The 18,865-nt window shown below is 50.4% G+C and overlaps 1 protein-coding gene across 3 annotated transcripts in view; it reads left to right on the forward strand.

Annotated features, from left to right (window-relative positions):
• SSBP3 (single stranded DNA binding protein 3) overlaps positions 1-18,865 on the forward strand; it is a 55,580-nt gene that overhangs the window by 21,192 nt on the left and 15,523 nt on the right. For all 3 annotated transcript variants that reach the window (XM_064665163.1, XM_064665161.1, XM_064665162.1), the window contains exon 5: positions 15,815-15,904. In XM_064665163.1, the coding sequence (XP_064521233.1) occupies positions 15,815-15,904 (90 nt within the window). The remainder of the gene's footprint in view (positions 1-15,814; positions 15,905-18,865) is intronic.

Genomic DNA, 18,865 nt, shown 5'->3' on the forward strand with positions numbered 1-18,865 from the left:
GAGACCTGAGCCTATGTGCAAACCATCACTGCAGGTTTCTAAAAGTGCAGCCTTTTACCCTCCTGAAAGAACTGCTTGCGCTCCATTTGATGGTTCTTGTTAACCCTTGGCCCTGCTGATGGATCCAAGGCAAGACCTGGGCAGGCTCCGGCGGTTACCCTTTTGGAGGGTGTCTGCCAGTGTGTTTTGTGCTCTGCATCATGTTTGCCTTTGGAGTTGTGCAGGACCCCATGAATTCAAGCAGTGCCTGATGCAAGGAGGACAGTGAGCCTTTCCTGCAGAGCCTGTTTCAAATAAAACCCTTTGCAGGCGCTGCTCTGCAACCCCTCATCTGCTCCCTGTCCCGTCTCTCCTGCAGACTTTCCTGTGCCTTCTGCCCTTTCAAAGGGCTTGCCTCATTTCTCCTCTCACATCTGTATTTCCTCATCTTTGACCCCTTTGCTCTCCTCCACCCCTCTGGTCCATCCAGGCTTGGGCAGGTGGCTGCTGCCTTCCCAGCTGACGTTTACCGGGGATTGCAGGGTTAATGGTGAAATGAAATTTCACTGCTGTTTTTAAATTAATTGAATCATCAGCGTGGGTAACGGGAAACAGTGGTATCATAATGTATTTGATATGGGTCTTTAAGTCAGCGTTTGCTGCAAGATCTAGAGTGCTAGATCTTGGTGGAAGCGATGGCTAACTGATATATTGCAGTTATGGCCACAGTACAAAGACTCCTGCTACGTCTTAAAACGTTCAGGTCACGAAGTGGAGTTGGTTTATGATATGGCTGTTTTCCCTGCGTGCTTCCCACGATGCTCCTAGATCATACTTGGAAAAACCCTGCAGTTGGCAGGAGCCAGCAGTGCTCCCGGCTTGTGCCTCTGGGGAGGCACCAAATGTGTACGAAGATGCCCTTTTGGGTGGCAGAGCAGCATTGGGGTTTTGCTACCTCGACTTTTTGAGCTTATTTCTTCTGGAGGAAGCAGACACAAGGGAAATAATCCATTTTCCTCAAAGAAAACAGTGGAAAGACTTTTATTGGTTTGCAGCAACATCTGGCCTTTTTTCAGTGGCCCTGGGGTGGCTTCGGGACCTGCCTTGGAGAGGAGAAGCTATCCAGGCTGAGGGCCAGCAGCCTCAAGTGATGTCCCCACCATGCTGGGGACAGAACTCCTACGTAGGCCATTGTGTGGAATCCTCTTTTCTTGTCCTTTACCTGGTCCAGTGTGGTGGGACTGAATCCCAGTGTGGTGAGACTGCATCCCAGTGTGGTGGAACTGCATCACAGCATGGTGCCTTTTGGTAGACAGTGGCACACCTCTTTGCCAGTGCTAACAGAGGGCTGGTATTAATTAAAAAGTGGAAAAAAAGTAAACTTTCAGCATATGTGTTGTGGAGCTGCTTTCAGGTTTCCACCCATGAGTGGCTCCTGCAGCCTGGGGCTGCTGGAACAAGCAGGATGAGAGGAAATGGCCTCAGGTTGCATCAGGGAAGGTTTAGATTTGATATTAGGAAAAATTTCTCTACTGAAAGGGTTGTCAAGCATTGGAACAGGCTTCCCCAGGCAGCAATGGATTCACCATCCCTGGAGGGATTTAAAAGTCATGTAGAAGTGACCCTTAGAGACATGGTTTAGCGGTGGGCTTGACAGTGCTGGGGGAGTGGTTGGACTCGATGTTCTTAAAGGTCTTTTCCAGCATAAATGATTCTATGATTCCCTCTCGTCAGCAACTTCCTCCGGAGATCACAATTGTATAGATGACCCCCGAGTCACCTACGGCCACGTCAGCAGCACTGCCTTCCCCAGCCAAAATCTCAAGGCTACTTAACCAACTGAAACCTCTCAGAAGCTGCCTTGATGTGAATATTGATCTCCATATTTAACTCTGCTTTGCCCAGTTGATAACTGCCCAGGCTGGTTTTGTGGAGGATGAGCAACCTGCAGGACCACAGCTGGATGTTGGAACAGGGTTTGGTGTGAGACACTAGAAAACCTCAGTGCTGAAGAGCTTGTTCTAGCACAGTAGTTTAGATTTTATGTTAAGACTTGCTTATTATTTCTGCTAGTTATGTCTCTAATGAGGTGAGACGTGCCATATGTTGTCCATAGGGAGGGAGCGCTGCAGGTGGGGCCGAGGCCGGCCCAGTGGGTAGATGCTACATGGAAGAACCTCAAACTGCCTTAAACTCAGACTTGGTGAGATGAAATGCCAGCTGATCCAGCCATGCCATGAGCATTGGTGCCATGTCATGTCTCAGAGCCATCTGCCCACTGGCGGCACCTGCTTGCTCTTCATCCACTTTCGTGTTCTCCAGCTCCCATCAGTTTCCTATCATTCCTTCTTCTCTTCTCTTACCCACAGTATTTTTTTGCTTCGAAAGAGAGTGATTTTGGTGCTGAGTCCAACCATGCAGCTCCTTTGCCTGCTCATAGGAGAAGCAGCTCTGGCCCCAATCTAAGCAGCCCAGGCTGGCTGCTCCAAGCAGGAGTTTGAAACTAAACCATAGCATGGTAAAGAAATATTTATTGGTGAGTCCTGAACTTAATTTGAACAGGGCTCTGCTGTTTAAACAATTGTTGGAGCCATAAACCAGAAGCCCTTAATTATGGCTAATTATTTTCTGTGAGGAATCTATATGCAAGCTCATCAGCATGAGGGCTTCTTTGAAATGCACCAGTTGCGTGTTCAGGCATCGTCCAGCCTGAACGTCCCTAATAAAATCAGAGGCAGAAGTGTTGCCTCTGGCCTGGCTGCTGGACCAGGCAGGAGCCTGTCTGCTGCTGCCTGCAGTTTCCTTAAACCTGAGGGTCGGGGCAGGGTGCAGGCGGCTGGAGGCTCCCTGGGCAGGCGGCTGGAGACCTGAGGGCAGGCAAGAGCAAGACAGGAGCTGTTTAGGGCATGGACTTTAAACTCTCTGGCATTTGGGGTTTGTTTAAAAACCAGCTAGGTAAATATTTGTGAAGCGGTTGGGATCCGGCTGCGGGGTCAGGCGGTGTGTGCAGCCCTGCGGGCGGGTCTCTGGCCTCCCGTGGATCCTCTCCTTCCCACAGCAAGAGGCACGTCTGTCCTCATCCCTGATGAGGAGATGGTGGAGGCAATGCAGGGCACTTGGCATCATTGCTTGGGGCCTTGTTTCACTAGGGTTTGGGGTAAAAACAGGTGCCTAGAAGTCTTTCTCTTGGAATGTACTGGTGTGATGCTTCAGTGGGGTGTATTTTTAGGTTGGGTCTCCTGGCAAACCTGTGCATCCTGGGAATGTCCCTTCTGTGCCACCCAGGCCACTTTGGGGGCTTAAAAGAGCCTGGGGGTTTTGGTGGTGGCTTTCTCTGATGAACCCGGATCTCCTGCCCTGTGCATCCCTGCAGGATGGAGGCTGCTGGGGGGATCCCGCTGGGGACCCACAGTACGTCCTAGGGCAGATAGGACCTGTGCTTGCTAACACCGTTGGCTCAGGAGGATGGCACAGCAAGGCTGGTGTGGCAGGGATGACAAGGGTGGCAGGGCAGGAGGATGGCAGGGCAAGGGTGGCACATCAAGGATGGCAGAGTGGGAGGGTGATACGACAAGGATGGCACAGGCAAGAACAGCAGGGCAGGAGGATGGCATGACAAGGATGGCAGGGTGGGAGGATGTCACAGCAAGGATGGCAGGGCAGGAGGATAGCAGGGCACGGTGCGGTGCCGGGGGAGCGCAGGGGGAGCGGTCCAGGCTGCCTGTACACAGCAGCTGTCAGCGCTGCTGCCTTCGCCCGCCCAGCCCCAGCCTCTTCCTCATGGCACAGATGGTTTTAACACTTTCCTGGGCCTTTTTTTCTATAATTAACTCTTGTTTGCAAGTGGGAAGACACTTCTTTCCTTTTGGCAGAGCCATCAAACTCTCCTCGGCGGTGTGCTTTTTTAAAGCCATCGTGTCTCTATCCCCCAACTGCAGTCTGTTGTTTTTACCAGGCTCTTTTAAGGCACTGGGCTGCCCCCCCTTTCTTCCCCCCCTTGCTCTTGCCCGGAGGTAAAATCCGCAGGGATTGCAGGCGGAGGAGGCCCCAGCCAGCTCCGGGAGGGGAGTTAGCGAATCCGGCCAAGGCGATACAAAAGCCGGTGCCCGTGGAGGGGGGAAGATGGAGGGGCCCCTTCCCTGCACCAGGAGCCTTTGAACCCCCCTGCTCCCAGCTTTGTGCAGCTTAGCAGGGTGCTGCCTGCACAAGGCCCCTAGTCCCTCGTGTCATTTGCATGCTGCAGCTGGAAAGAGTTTTCCCGGGAGAGGCCATTGCCCACCAAAATTCTGATGGGTGCTGGGGGCTGCTGCGATGAGTACCCTGTCCCAGGACAAGGGGAAGGGGAAACCCCTAAGACCATCAGAGCTTCACCAGTACTCGGGAGCCTGCAGGGTGCCTGAGGAGGGGTGGGCAGTCGGGGGGTCTTCTCTCTAGCCTGTACCAAGACATAAAAAACCTAACTGGAGTGCCATGGGCCATTCTCTGCCTTTTGAGGAGCTCAGGATCTGCCTGCCGCTCCCTGTGGGGTTTGGAGGTTTTCTGTTCCTGGGGCCTTCAGAGCCAGGAGGTTGTGGGGTGGAATTCTCAGCTTTGGGGACCAGGGAGGGTCCACATCAGAGATGGGGCCACAACCTGGTGCCCATGGAGAGGAGGGTGCTGTGGGGGCCATGCTACCGGTGTCGACCCACTGGCATGTGCCTTGGCTTTGCATCCGGGTGTTGCAAGAGCAGTTCTGACTTGGGGAGTGAAGGAGCTGTTCAGTCACGAGTGTGAAAAAACAAAGAGAAAAAGCCCATCAGAAAGTTTCCATCAGCAGTCCATGGCCATGACCACCATGCCTGTGCTCCCTCCACTCATTGGCCTGGTCCATCCCTTGAACTCCACTTATTGGCTCTGTAACCGGGTTTTTCCCAATGCTGCCAGTCTAAACAAGACCTTGCAGTGATGCTCAGCGCTCTCACTGTGCTCCCTCCCCCTCTCTACTGTCTGAAAGCCTGGAGCTCTTTTTATTTTTTTTCCTTGCTCTCCAGACTTTAAGTTTTCCTGCCTCATGTACCAGTTTATTGCTGGGTCAGGGGGTAGGGGTTTGCACGCTGGTTTTATAGGGTTTCTCCAGAGCCAGCTTCAAAAAGCATCCAGTTCATAAATGGGGGGTTTGTATTAACCACCGTGTTTTGACAGGGAGAGGTGCTCTTAGAAGAGAAATAATTAATGTTTTGTAAGCTTTAAGAGTAATGAGGCTTGGAGTTGCATCTACCCAAACTGCTCTGTGCAAAAAACAGTGACTATTTTAAAACCTGTATTTTTACCAGGAATTCTCCCCTAGCCCAATGTGCAGCTTGTCAGTTGTGCAACCCCAGAGGGACTTTTCCACAGGGAAGTCCTGCAGCTCAGCTGTGCCTGAACTGCTGCTGCCAGCAATGGCAAAGCAATGCAGAGAGCTGACATTAGGTAAATAAAATATGGGGCCACTTTGGAGCAGTGTTTCCGAGCCCTGGGTAAGGGCAGACAAGAGAAAGCAGGGCGTGAGGCAAGGTGGTATGGTGAATTCCCTCTCATCCCATGGATGTTCACCTCTTCTCCTCCAGAACACCCTAAAATGGTTAAAATGCCCTGGAAATTAAACTCTTCCCATTCACCCTCCCCCTCCCAAGAAATCCCATCCTACCAGGGAAGATCTGCTCCCCCTCCAAGTTAGCTTAGCCCCTGGCTTTTTTGACTGTGGAGAAAGCCACCAGTTCTTGGGAACAACACTGAATTACACTCTGGCTTACGTCAGATTTACTCCTCCTGTCCTTTGCTCTAGCTGCTCTATTAATTCGCAAATGCCTCAAGAAATTATCAGACCTGGAAAACAGTCTTTTTGGGGGGCAGCACCCACAAATAACTGCAATAAACTGTACTTTTAAAAAGAGTGGGGGAACACCAGACATGGGGCTGTGCTTGCATGGGTTTAGGGTATTTTAATGTGAATTTTCATTAGAAACTCTGTGTGTGCAGTGGTCGTAGGATCTCTCCGGCGTCTGGAGCAGGGGCATTGCACCCTTTCCCCACCCATACACCACTTTTGAGGTCCAAAGCATTGCTCCCAGGGGCATATAGGGTGGGAGGGGGCAGCCTGGGAGCAGATTTGGGATGTGAGGGCTCCATATGGCTGGAAGGGATTAGCCTGGAGGATTAGATGAGTGGAGAGGAGGGGAAAGTTGCTGCAATCCCCCCTCCCCAAAAATCCTCATCTCTGATCCTTGGCAGATGCACACGGATGATTTCTGGGGATGATTAGCACTGCTTTGGTTTTGTCTGTGCCCCTGGAGTCACAGCTCGGTCTTGGTGCTGCTGGGGTAAAGCAGTGGCCACAGCCTGGGCTGGGATCCTGTGCTGGCAGGTCATGAGGAGAGCTGGGATTTTCCTCCTGCCACTGCCTCACACCCACATGTTGCACCTTCCCTTGAGCTTGATGCATTTCAAGCCCAAGCTGTTTGCTCAAGCTTTCAGCTTGCCTGGAAAGAGTATCAGTGGTGCTCAGCCCACGCTGCTTGGACAACCCCACTCACCAGGGATGGGTGAGCCTGGGATACAGCACTTGAGAGGCTGCATGTGTTGTGACCTCGTCGGTGGCCATCCAGTGCTTGGGGAGAGTTGGCACTACTGATGCAGGGGTGCAGGATGCTCTACAACTCCACAGCAGAACACTGCATGGATGCCAGGATGCAGGATGCTTTGTGGCTCCTTTCCTGGGCAGGATGTCTGTGGAAAGAGCTGCATGGAGGGCAGAATAGTTTGACCATTTTTGAAACATCGCCCTGGAAATGGTAGGAGTCATGCTGAGGCATGATGGCTGTTCTACATCATCACTCAGTCACAAAACCCAGCCTTCTTGGGATTGGGGTTTGCCAGCAGCTTTCCTCATGGTGCCATGGTGTTGCTGTCCCAACAATGGCTCATTGAGGACTGGGTTGGCCCTTGGAGCACAGCTACAGCCTCATGGAGGACGTTAAGTCCATGCTGGCTTCTTGGGATGTGTCAAGGGTGCAGAAACGTGGTGGGTTAGTCATGGCAATGCTCCCAGGAGCATGGGTCCTTTAGGATGAGTCCTATAGGAAGGATGCTGTTGGGGTGATGGGGAGAACAACAGCCCATCGCTGTCATTGCTGCCAAATACAACAGCCCTCAAATTCACAGTAAGTCCATTCATCCCAGTTAATTTAGGGCTCTGACAGGCTGCCCTGTGTCCGACCACAGCAGTGCCGGCTGCTCCTGTGCAAAGTCCACCACCTTCCTCCCCATCCACCTCTCCAGGGTTTATAGGGCGTGCTGGACTTTGTACCCGTGCAGCAACTCACAGCCCTTAGTTAAGTCACCTGCCATCTCCTCCTCGATTTAAAGCATTTCCAACCCTCCAACAGCATATTTTCATGTAAGATGCTGTGCAGAGAAGGTGCTACAAAGCATCATCAAATATCAACAGAGCCACTTTTGTTAGAAATGATGATTTCTTTTTTGTTAACCTGCAGCTTTGTTAGAGAAGGGGATTTTTTTTTTTTTTTTTTTTAAATCTCGTTGTGGAAAAAACTTCACTCTTCACAGATCAGCAGGCAAATCCATCAGGGGCCGCTGCGAGCGGGGATGGATGCTTGGCCGCCTCCGTAGGTACACAAAACCCGTTTGAACGCCTGCAAAAGGTTACGGCGGCGCTTAAAAAGCGCTTAAAAAGCACCGCCGTAACCTTTCGCAGGCGTTCAGATGGGCTTTGTGTTATTACACGAAGATGGTGGCCATCAGCATCTTGTCAGGGACGGGCAGATGGTGTTCACCTGCTCCGGACCAACTTCTTTTGCCCTTTGCCTTTGGTGTCGGGGAATAATACCAGGGCAGCTGCTCGCAGTAAAATAGGCTTAAGCAAATGGGATATTTTGGCATTCAAGTGCATGACAAGAATGGGAGTATTTGCATTAATTCTCTCCTCTCTTTCCCCCGCGGCGGGAGAGGATGGAGAAAACCGTGATGTTTTCCCGTGGGGTAAATCTGGGGCCTGGTCTTCTCTGCCTGGGTTGGGGGTGGGAAGTGCTGGAAGCTGTGCTGGAGTGTCAGTGCTTCATCTCACAGCATCCCACTGCCCAAACAATGGAAATGGATGTTTTTCCAGGGATGTCTCAGTTTTTCCTGCTGCACTGCAAAGGCAGGTGCCGGGAAAGGGAGTCTCATCCCCTTCCCTGGATCCGGATGAGGGTTAGGTATCAGACATCACTGACTCTCCATGCAAACTGGCAGCTTATTTTGTATTACTTTTGATTGCAAAGAGCAACCAATGAGATCAACTGGCTGAAACACAAGGTGGCAAAAATTTAAAAATATATTTGTAATCTGTGCCCATCTTTAATAGGGAAATCTCTGCTGGACATTGTATACCTCTGAGGTGTTTAGCCAATGGGATTGGTAATATCCTCATTAGTTGTCAGTTAATCCTTTGGACAAGTTAGAACTAGTTTTCTTCAAATGCACGTGGTGTGGTGTTTTTCTAAAGTCACAGGTTATTATTATTATTATTTTTCCTTTTTAACTTAGATTGCCAATTTAAATCTAGCTTTTCTTACAACCCCTTCCAAAATTTGCTTGGCAGTTTCAATATGGAAGAAGGCAGAAGGCAGAGGAGTGGTGATTTGTGCAGGCACTGGGAAGCAGAAGTCCGGCTGCCAATGCCAGCAGCCTCCCTTTGCACCTCATCACCAAATTATTACTACTTTTTTGAGAGAGAAGCAGTATTTTTCCTTAATCTGATCTTTTCAAAGGCTGGTAACAGAGTCATGCAACTCCACATAGTCACAGCTCAACAGCAGCAGCGTGGAGCAAGGGACATCACTGGGAGTAAAGTCCCGTGTAATTTAACCATCACAGCTTTGTGGAAAACTCCAGCAAACTTCTCCTGGCAGCTTTGTGTGCTGGGGCCGTTTCCATATGGGTTTTAAAAATAATAATACTTTTTAAAAAATCTGCAGTTAATCCGTAAGCTTTGTATAAAGTTTGTGTAGGTACATCAGAAGCAGGTGGAACCACCAAGTGTCCGGTGCAGGAGGAAATCCAGGTTGTCAGTGCAAGGGGCTGCACCACAGCAGTGCCCGGGTGGCCCTCAGCAGAGCCGAGCATCCTGCACTGATAGATGAGCAATAGATTAATAGTCCTAAGCAATTGCATTATCTAATGAAAATTTTATATAATTATTTTATATAACTTTTTTGGCAGGTAGACCCTGAAATGGATGGTATTGATTGCTGGAAAAGAGCCTGGCCTGTCTGTTGCTGGAATTATTAGAGGGGAATTGATAGTAATTAATACCTGTGTATTTACAGCATTTTCCAGACTGCTAATTGCACAGGATCCATTTAAGCTGTTTGGTAGTGGGGAAGGGTTCACATATTGGTTTTAAGGTGTAGGCTGGACGTGGGTCTTGTGCTGGCAGTGGGAAAGCCGGGACCCTCGGTTTCACCTTTGCTCCAAGTTGGGGACAGGGAGGACTCCAGGCTGCCCACAGCAAAACATCTCTAAATACCAGGGATGGGTGCATCCATCCACCCAACACACTGCGGGAAGCACTGGAGTGCTCTCCTCTGCAAAGCCCTTCCTAAGTCGGGGGAAGCACTTCCAGCAAGCCCAGCTTAACTTCCCACAAGTTTCCCTTTGTAAACCTTTCATACACACGTGCGTGCAAAAGGGAGCCTAATTGCATTTAGCCTGTTTTACACCTCCCGTCCTTATCCCCCCACTCTCCGCCCCCCCTTTAATTCAGTCGCTGTGAAATTTTTGCAGCCCTGCCAAGTTATTTCCTTGGGATATATTTAGAGAAAGCCAGCTCAGCAGAGCGCGCTGGGTGTTTGTGGAAGGATGTTTGTAAATGTTAGCAGGAACGCTGGCGGGCTGGCGGAGCAGATGTCCGCGAGATGCTACCAAGAGCCTTATTTACAAACTTGTAAATGACTGAAGGGGTTTCCTTCCCGGGGATAAGGGGGACGCCGACTTAAGAGATTAAAATCCTATTGTTTCATGGCCGGAGCTGCTGTCTCAGATTATCCTTTACAAGGGGGGGAGGAGAAAAAAAAACCAGCAAAAAACTCTGTATTAGCTTGAAACAGTATTCAACTGTTGTGCCTTTTTTTATGGTTTTTTTTTTAAAGCTCAACGAGAATGCAGGGCTGGGGGTTGTTTCTTTCTGCATAAAGAAGGGGGAAAAGTGACCGAGCGTGGCTGTTCCTGGCCAGGGTATACGCTGGAGCTTTGTGTGCCGGGCAGCTCGCAGGTGATGTATTTAAAATAAGCACAAAAAGCTTGTGCTGTCGTAGAAGTATAATTAAGCTGAACTTGTATGCACAGCATGTTGTCCCACAGGAGCACAGTGATGGCGTTTGAGTGGTGTGGTGATACTGTTACGAGCCCATTTAATCTGGGTTTTTTTATATCTCGCCAATACACAAAGCTTCATCCCAGTCTCCTTTTACCTTCTCTTACCCTAAAATAAACCAAAACTGGTTTGTTTTGTCGCCTGGAGCATCCAGCCAAGTGGCTTCCACTGGAAGAAGCAGGATGGACTTCAGTGTATCCCATGTGGGGAGCACAGCGTGCCCCAAAAACACCCTGAGGCCACCCGAGAGGCTCTGCGGGCACTGTGGTTTTGAAGTAGGTGCCCAGTAGGTGCCTGCTGCCGGCATGTGGGCTGGTGATCACACTCACAGAATCTGCAGTGGGCTGTTGTTATATTTATTTGATGCATGTTGATGCAACACAGATGCTGGCACCAACCCACAGAGGGGACTGATGTGGGAGAGGATCTGAGGGCTTGGTCCCGAGGAAGCGGTCAGCGTGTCGTCCTCCCCGGCGTTAATCGGGTTACTGTGAGGTGTGGGAGGGTTCTATTATTAAATTTAAAACCTGGCTATATAAGATGAAGGCAGCTTTAATGAGATGAAAAGGCTTAACTGGAGTCCAATTAAATTCCGTATTACCTGTTTACGCAGCCTGCTTAAGTCCTGACCTGCACGCTGATTTCTTCTTTAGGCTCCAAAGCCTGTGCTCTAGGCAAAAAAATAAAATCAAAGGAGACAGATAGGTACCAGATCACCAGCATGTCCTGAGCATCCCCATGTACTCCTACCAGAGGCAGCTGCCCTCAAGTCTTGTGCGGCTCCCGCAGTGGCTGCATGGTGAGATGCAGCCAAAATCCTCCAGTCCACTCTTTTGGAGAGGAGAGCTAGGGAAAACAGCTGGAGGCCAAAAAGCTCCAGCCATCCTTAGCTCAGTTTTAGGCCTGTGCTGTGAAGATATTTTTGCTCTCCCCATCTTGCTACCGGGATAATGGAGACTGGGGCTGGCTGAGCAGCCAATGCTAGTGGTGCTTCCCACAAAAGGAGGATCCTCACTGCTACCTGCCAGCTCCTTGTACCACTGTTGGGAGGTTATTTTTATTAAAAATAAGTGTTTGGTGAAAGCCAACCGTGGGATGCTGGGGTGAGCTGCACAGCTGCCCATGTGAACTGGAGTTGGTCCCCTGGAGTGTGTGATGGGGACACCGGCTTGTGTTTAATGGCAGAGTAACCACTGTCAGTGAGAACCTGGTTTTCACAGATGATTAATAGAAACCATTGCTCCTGTTGGTGAAGCGTGGCAGGTTTGGGTGCAGTGCAGGAAGGGTGCTTTAGCCCACCTTCATGGTGCTTTTCAAGGTCCGGCAATGGGGATGATGAGGAGGAGTCCCTTGCAGCATCCCAAGGGCTGCTGTTTGGACAGCATATCTGGAAAGCTCCTCAGCTTCCCAAGCCCTCTCTTGTTGGGTGCTGCCTTTTATTACGTGGGTACCCTGGGGCTGGGAGCAGCAACGTTCTGGCGGTGACAGCGATTTCAACCCACCTGCTCTGGTTTCTAAATTCAGCCCCCACAACCCTCTCGGGGCCTCGGCAGTGCCTCCCAGCTCCTCTTGGGCCGAGCATGCCGCAGGGCGGGGGGCAGGAAACGGCTCGCCGCACCCTGCTCGCAGCAAACCCTCACGCCCAGCAAAGACCTAAACCCTGCATTAAAGAAAGTAAATAAATAAAAGCACCAGCCCACAGATCCTCCCAGGGCTGTGGGGCAGCAGAGGTGAGTTATGTTCCTGGCTCAGCTGGCCTGGGAAAGCAAATTTGGGTGACACCAAAATGCTGGCAGGGATGCACGAAGGGCTAGGGAGCTGCTCTGTGCAGCCAGTGCCTCTTCCCTGCTGCTCTTCAACACAATTAATACAGCAGGATAACCTGGTTTCTCCTTAAGGATTAGGTTAAGAAAACAAGATGGTTTTAATAGCCCTTTGGCATCCTGCATATACTGTAGCTGAAGAATCTGCCCAGCTTTGCTGCACAGCCAAACAGCACATCTTTTCCTTTTTTCCCCATTTTTCCCCCATAACCTGATGCCAGTGGTCCTTCGTGAGCAGGCTCCTATCGATGAATTCAAGTGCCCAGCTCCTGGCTGTGCTGTTTTGTCCGATTTCCATTGCCTCCTGACCTCCATCCTTCTTTATTTGCAAAGCTATACTCGCAGGCAGCGGTAATAAATCAATTAATGACTCTGATGAATCGTTTAATGGCTGACAAAATAACACTACAGTCAACAGCTTGGATCTCTACAGCAGTACCAGAAGACGCTGGTTGACTCAGGGTAGGGAGACGAAACAGAGACTGTTAGCTCAATTAGTGCAATTAGTGTGCGATTTAAAGGCTTACACGGCATCTGCTGGCGTACCGAGCCGGTGTGTTAACTGAGGGCTTTGGTTTGGAAGCGAAATGTGGTGATACAGATTGTCATCATTCCGCTGGCTTCCACCAAAAAAGAGGAAAAATACCAACGTATGTGGCAGAAGAAAAGAAAACCCCATATGTATGTTTGTGTATATAGCTATGCATGCATGTCCTGGGAATGCATATATATTTATTTCTAACATGGAAAAGATTTCCCATCTAATAAAAGGCAAACGAGCTGGCATGCCATCAGTGCCAGAGCTGTCCTGGCTCATTTCTGGCAGTGGTTTCCATGTATTTTGGTGGAAGGAAATTTGGGGCATCTCATGCAAATGGGGACCCTTCATGTGGCTGGACGTGCTTTCAGTTCAGCACCAGCTTGGATGTTGTGGCACAGCAGTTCCATGCCTGTCTCCTGCTGGCATCCACGGCATCTCCACCTTGTCTGTACCTGCTGTACAGGGACCTAGTGGGTTTTAGATATTCACTTGAGGAAAGAGGCTTGGAAGGCAAACTGCAACCAAAAGTCCCTAATAAGAGTTTCTGAGCCAAAATGGTGAAAATAAACCATGTGGGAGGAGCTGTGTGGCTAAAAAAGTCCTGGAAATGGGTGCTGGAAAGCCCTTGGGTTTCTGTGCTCACCCTTAAGGTTTGGGAAGTTCGTTCCTACTATCTTTTTTCCCTTTTTCCTTTCTGGCATACCCCAAAGGTTTTATAGCACTGCTGCAGCTGTGGCTGTGCTCCCATCGCTTCATGGGGCTAAAGGTGCCTCGGTGTTTACCTTAGCGGCGGTGATGGGGAGGGGAATAAAAAAAAGAAATATAATGTCACTTCGCAGCCTTGTAAATCATTCATCAAGGGCTGACCAATTTGGCTCCCATCCTACAATATGCTCAGGGCACTTGCGGGTTTTTAATTACCGAGTTCTGCCAAGCGCCACATGTGCGAGGAACTTTAAATCCCCGTTTACGCCGCAAAGGCATAGGTGAGGTTTCAGGGTGTTTAACGCGGAAAATACTCTGTGGTTTTGTGGAAAAATGGGCATTCGCTTCAAGATTTTCTTTGGCTGCTCTGCCCTCCTCCCTCTGCTCCCTGTTGCAGAGGGGAGGAGGAGGGCAGCGTCCTCTCTCCCTGGATCCCCAAATCCATGTCCCTCCTCACTCCCCACTACTTTGGGATCCATTTTGCTTTGGGAGATTCCCCCAGCAAAGGATTATGTGTGCTGGAAATCTCTTGAAACCATAAAATATCACCTTGGCAGCTTTATTGCAGCGCTCGCCGCCTTGGGAGAGAAGTGTTTTGCGTGATAGAGGGTTTAATAAAGGAAATTCCAAATGGGCTCGCTGCAGTTTGGGGCTCGGTCTTATATATTTTTGCATTAAGAACCGTCATCTGCTTTGCAGAGAAACTGCAATATGTTCATGGCCTTGGATTAAGATTTGGTTTTACTTTTATAGCTGACCCACTTGGGGGGATGGAGGGAGGGGGAGAAGTGGGTTCACTCCCTCTCCCATCTATTTTTGCTGCCGTCTGATGTATAAAAAGAGCCTGGAACGGGCAGGCTTATTTTTCCTGCCAGGACTTTTTTTTATTAACTGTAAAAACACTCAGATCTGGCCTTTGCTGCTGATGGGAGGAAGGCTGCTCAGGATGCCTTGTTCAGGGGCACGGGGAGGGTGTGGTATGGGCTGTGCCTTGGGGTGCAGGGCCCCGTAATGATGCAGGTTATTTCATGAAGGGGAGCTCTTAGTGGGGAATCACCTTCCACTTACAGCTCTCAGATGCTGGGGTGGGAAAAGCAACTGCTTATCCAGCCTGGTCCTGGTCTTTATCCCTCATCCTGCTGAAAAGCGTGACGGAGGGGGCACAAGGGATGCCCCAGGAAGGCACAAGGCGGTGGTTAGTCTGATGCTCTCCTGCCTCTGCAAGGCTTTCTGGTCTGGAATAGTGAGATTCCCAACCAACCCGCCTTGGCAATCCTTAGTACTTAGTAATAATCCTTAGTTTTCCAGGCTGCCCAAGTCCTGACAGCCCGGCTTCCCCCCTTTGCTCACATCTTGTGGTTGTCACTGCATCGGATGTGGTCAGAAGCTGGGACTGGCTCAGCTGCTGTCAGGACCCAGGGTTTGTTGGGTAAAACCAAACCTGAGCAGGCTGTGCCCCAGCTGTTCATGGGATTTCCTCAGTGGAAAATTTTTTCACCATGGTTTTAGGTGGGTACATCCATCATAAAAATTCATGGAGGGAGGAGTTCAGTGATCCAAATACAATTAACGTCACTGAGGCACCTTTGTAGCTGACCTGGGAACAGGGGGGTCACTTGGAGTGCACAGGCACAGGTACTGCTCCTAACCCTGCAGGGATGTGTCACCAGCAGTGGCTTTTAGGGAAGGATCTTTTTCTTATATTTTCCTTCAGGGTTGGAACCTCCCATCACACTGGTGCTCTCCCAGAGCCACAAGGAGTTAAATACAAAGAGGGATCCTGAGTAGGAGCAAGCAAGGTGTCTGGGTAACCCATGTCTGCCCTTGTCCCTCTTTTTTGGGGCTGGAGCCACTCTGGTGGCTCATCCTGGGGAGGCACGAGGGGGAATGTGACCTCACAGGTCGAGTGCGATGAATTTGGAAATGCGTAATAAAACCTTGGCATGTTGGTGAGGTCAGGCAAACATCATTTTTGGAGGACAGGACTGAATCAGCAAGCGGGAGGGGGGAGGTAAAAGAAGCATTTAAAAAACCTTAGAATAGCTTCTGCCTGAAATGACATGTTGGATGAGGCTCCTTGGTGAATTAACAAGGCTCAGTGCTTGGGTAAATGAATAAACAAATCCCAGAATTATCCCCAGGTTTTGTGTGGCCATCTCCTTCATGGGTGTCTCAAAGGCTGGTGCCCCTCCAGCTGTGAGCATCCTCAGCTGGTTCCTCCACAGGGGAAGGATGCTCAGGAAGCATGGAGCGATGCTCAGGGCTCCAGAGGGACCAGGTGGATTGACCCACGATGTGGTAGGAGAGGGGGTTTTTTTTAACGTGTTTTTGCCACAACTCTGACCGTGTTTGTCCTGGTTTTGTTCCCCACAGAGCGCAGCTGCCGCCCCAAGTCCTGTGCTTGGAAACATTCCCCCGAACGACGGGATGCCCGGGGGCCCCATCCCGCCCGGTTTCTTCCAGGTAGGCTGCCGCTCCTCCTGGTGCTCGGCTCCACACCGCGCACGTGTTCGCTTACGCTCTGGGTGTCAGCGCTGTCATGCCTGTGTTTTTTTTCCAAGGGGATGCTGGGGAAGCAGCATGCCTGCATAGCTGACCTGTCTAGGAAGAACTTGTGTTCCTGCTGTCCTTCCAGTTTGCTTTCTATCTTTTGTGGCCTTAAAGCAAATTTCTTTCTTGCTCGAAGAGGTTACTGTGTATTTACAACCAGTAAATACTTCAGAGCTTTTTTCCCAAAGCTGCTTGGTTTGTGTTTGGGTTGGGATTGTATTTGTTCTTCAGTCTTAACAGACGTGCGTAATTGAAAACATTCTGGATTTTGATTCCTGAAACTTTTTCCCCCTCCTCTGGTTAACCACTTGATTTTTTCCAAATGCAATCACTGAAAGCATTAACAAACCCTGGCTGTGGCTGCAAGCGGGATCAGGCTCCAGCCAAGTCCCCGAATGCTGTGGAGGTACCTTGTAAGCAAATACCCAGCAAAGTCCCCAAAGTCCCCTCAATCCCTCCTTATCCCATGCCGAGCACTGACAGAGGAGGGGGTAATATATGTTTGGAGCGATGCTAACTGAAAGGATATCAACAAACACACAGAAAAGGAGTTCTCAAAACTTGAACCTTGGAGGTTTTCTCTGGGGTCTCTTTGCACGGTGTGAGCTGCACCAGTTTGCAGCGACACAAGCTTTCGGTGCTTTACAATCTTCCTTCTTGAGGACGAAACACTTGTTCGTGTAAAAAATGGGATAAGAGTTGAAAGGAGTATTTGTTTTGGCAAGCTGGGGTTTTTATAATGTGGGCTTGTGATTTGTATATGGGAGAGCTTCTCGGGCAGTAGACAGGCAGGCTCGATAAGGAGCTTGTGATTTATTGTGGCGATATCTGAGCCCAATATCGGCGATTGCACTCATGTGGAAAGGGGGAAGGAGGGCCCTGTCTTTTTTTTTTGAGAGAGAGAGAGAGAGAGAGAGAGAGATCCTATTTCCTGAACATGCTTCTGACAAAGTAAGAATATCCGATATTGATCGGGAACCCTAAAACAGGCGAATCTTGTAGCAGCGCTCGGCGGCGCAGGGTGAAGCCAACAGCGGAGATGGTATCTCGCAGGTCATAGCTGCTGCCAGCAATCCGAGTGCCAAGCTGCTGCTTCCAACAAATGTGTCTCCAAACGTCCTGATCTCGCCCCACGGTGAAGCTGACTGTCCTTTGGGGCTTCTGCTTCACACTGAGATGCGAGGGCTGCAAAACTGGCATGAAGTTAGGGCAAGGCATCAACAGTATGGGTTGGATTTCCCAGAGCGGGAAAGGTGAGGAAGAGGAGTCACATCTCTCCAGACTTGCTGCTCATGCTCCCGTCTTGACTCTTCCCGTTGACAGCCTCCAAGCTGTCCCCCCACTTTTCTTTCTGCCCTCCCGTAGCACTTTTGCACTGAGGATCTGATTCAGAAGCAAACAACCTGTCCTAGCTCCCTGCCTCCCATGCAGCTGGCCCAGGAGCCACTGGGGAGGCGAGACTCAAAAGCAGGGGTGGATCCTGAAAACCCAGGAAATGTAATAACACTGGTACAGGTGTCGTGTGGGGGATGCTGCCCATCCCCAGCACTGCCGGAGGGAAGAGAGAACGGGTGCTGGTGCATATGGCTCACATGTGACATCTCAAGAGCCTGCCTTTCCTGAAAGCCCTCCAACATCTGGTTTCTCCTCCCAGCCCTGGGGATGGAAGGGAGAAGAAAAATCCCACCTTTTAACATAGTCTGAACATCGCCTCCATGAAAGCCTGATTTATTGCGGGTGCTGGAGCTCATTCCAGCTTCAGGAGATGCTGGAGAGCAGCGCTTGCAAACATGGGCTGGAGGCTCGATGGCAAGCAGGTCACAGCTTGGGGGTAGTTTCCTGCCTGGAGATTATAGTGCTGAAATTTAGAGGGCAAAAACAAAAAGGTCACAGAAGATGCAAAGGACTTCTCCCCACCCGTTGGTGTGCCAGCCCTGGGAGTGAATGAGGTTCCTGGTGGTACCACCTTAGCCAGTGCTGTCCTCATGCCAGGAGACTGCTGGAGCGTGCTCAGGGGCTTTCAGCACCTTGCTCTTCTGCACCAGGAACCTGCAAGGGATATTCCTGAGAGTAGCAGGCATGAGCAGGTAGTTTTTGAGGGGGTTTAGAGGGCTTGATCCTGTCCTGGCATGGTAGGATGTGACACGGGGAGCTGAGAAAGGGAGTCTCCAGCAAAGCTCAGGTTGTAGAAATCCTCAGGTTGCACTAACCACCCTGGGAATACATGAACCCCCCCAGCCTTGCACATTTGGAGGTCTTTGGCAAAGAGAAAAAATTATATGTACTGTTCCTGGGACTTAACAGCCTAAAAACCCATGGGAGTGAGCTTGGAGGAAAAGCAAGGAGCGGGAGAAGCGAGGAGGACTCCAGGCTGCAGTGCCCATCCACAGCTACTGTCTTGCAGTGAGAGTCCCTTCCCCATGCTGGGGCTCAGCAGTGACCATCAGGCCAGGGGCCAAGGGAAGTGCAGCCTCCAGAGTCTCCCAAAACCTTCCTGAAATGATGGGAAAGGAGAGGCCCATGGCACTCTTGGGTTGCTGGGGCATTTTTTGGTGCCAGCCAGCAGCACAGCATCAGGCTGCACTCAGGACAAAAGGTGGCTGGGTTGATGACCAGCGTGGGTAGATGCTTTTATTACAACCTCTCTCTTTGTCCCGTTCAGATGAGCAAACAAACCCTCTGCTCATCCTCCTAAAGGTCATCAGAGGTGTTCCTGCTTTGTTTTGAAAGCTGGATTGATGCCGGGGTGCAGATCCCTCAAAGGAGGGGCAGGGGGATGTCAGGGAAATGTAGGAAGAAAAATTAGAAATTGAAATCCGTTAATACCACACCTTTATAACACTTAATAAATGGAGGGGGGCCCAGTCAGCAGCC

The sequence above is a fragment of the Pseudopipra pipra genome, chromosome 9 (genome assembly GCF_036250125.1).
Source record: "Pseudopipra pipra isolate bDixPip1 chromosome 9, bDixPip1.hap1, whole genome shotgun sequence".
Classification (NCBI taxonomy): domain Eukaryota; kingdom Metazoa; phylum Chordata; class Aves; order Passeriformes; family Pipridae; genus Pseudopipra; species Pseudopipra pipra.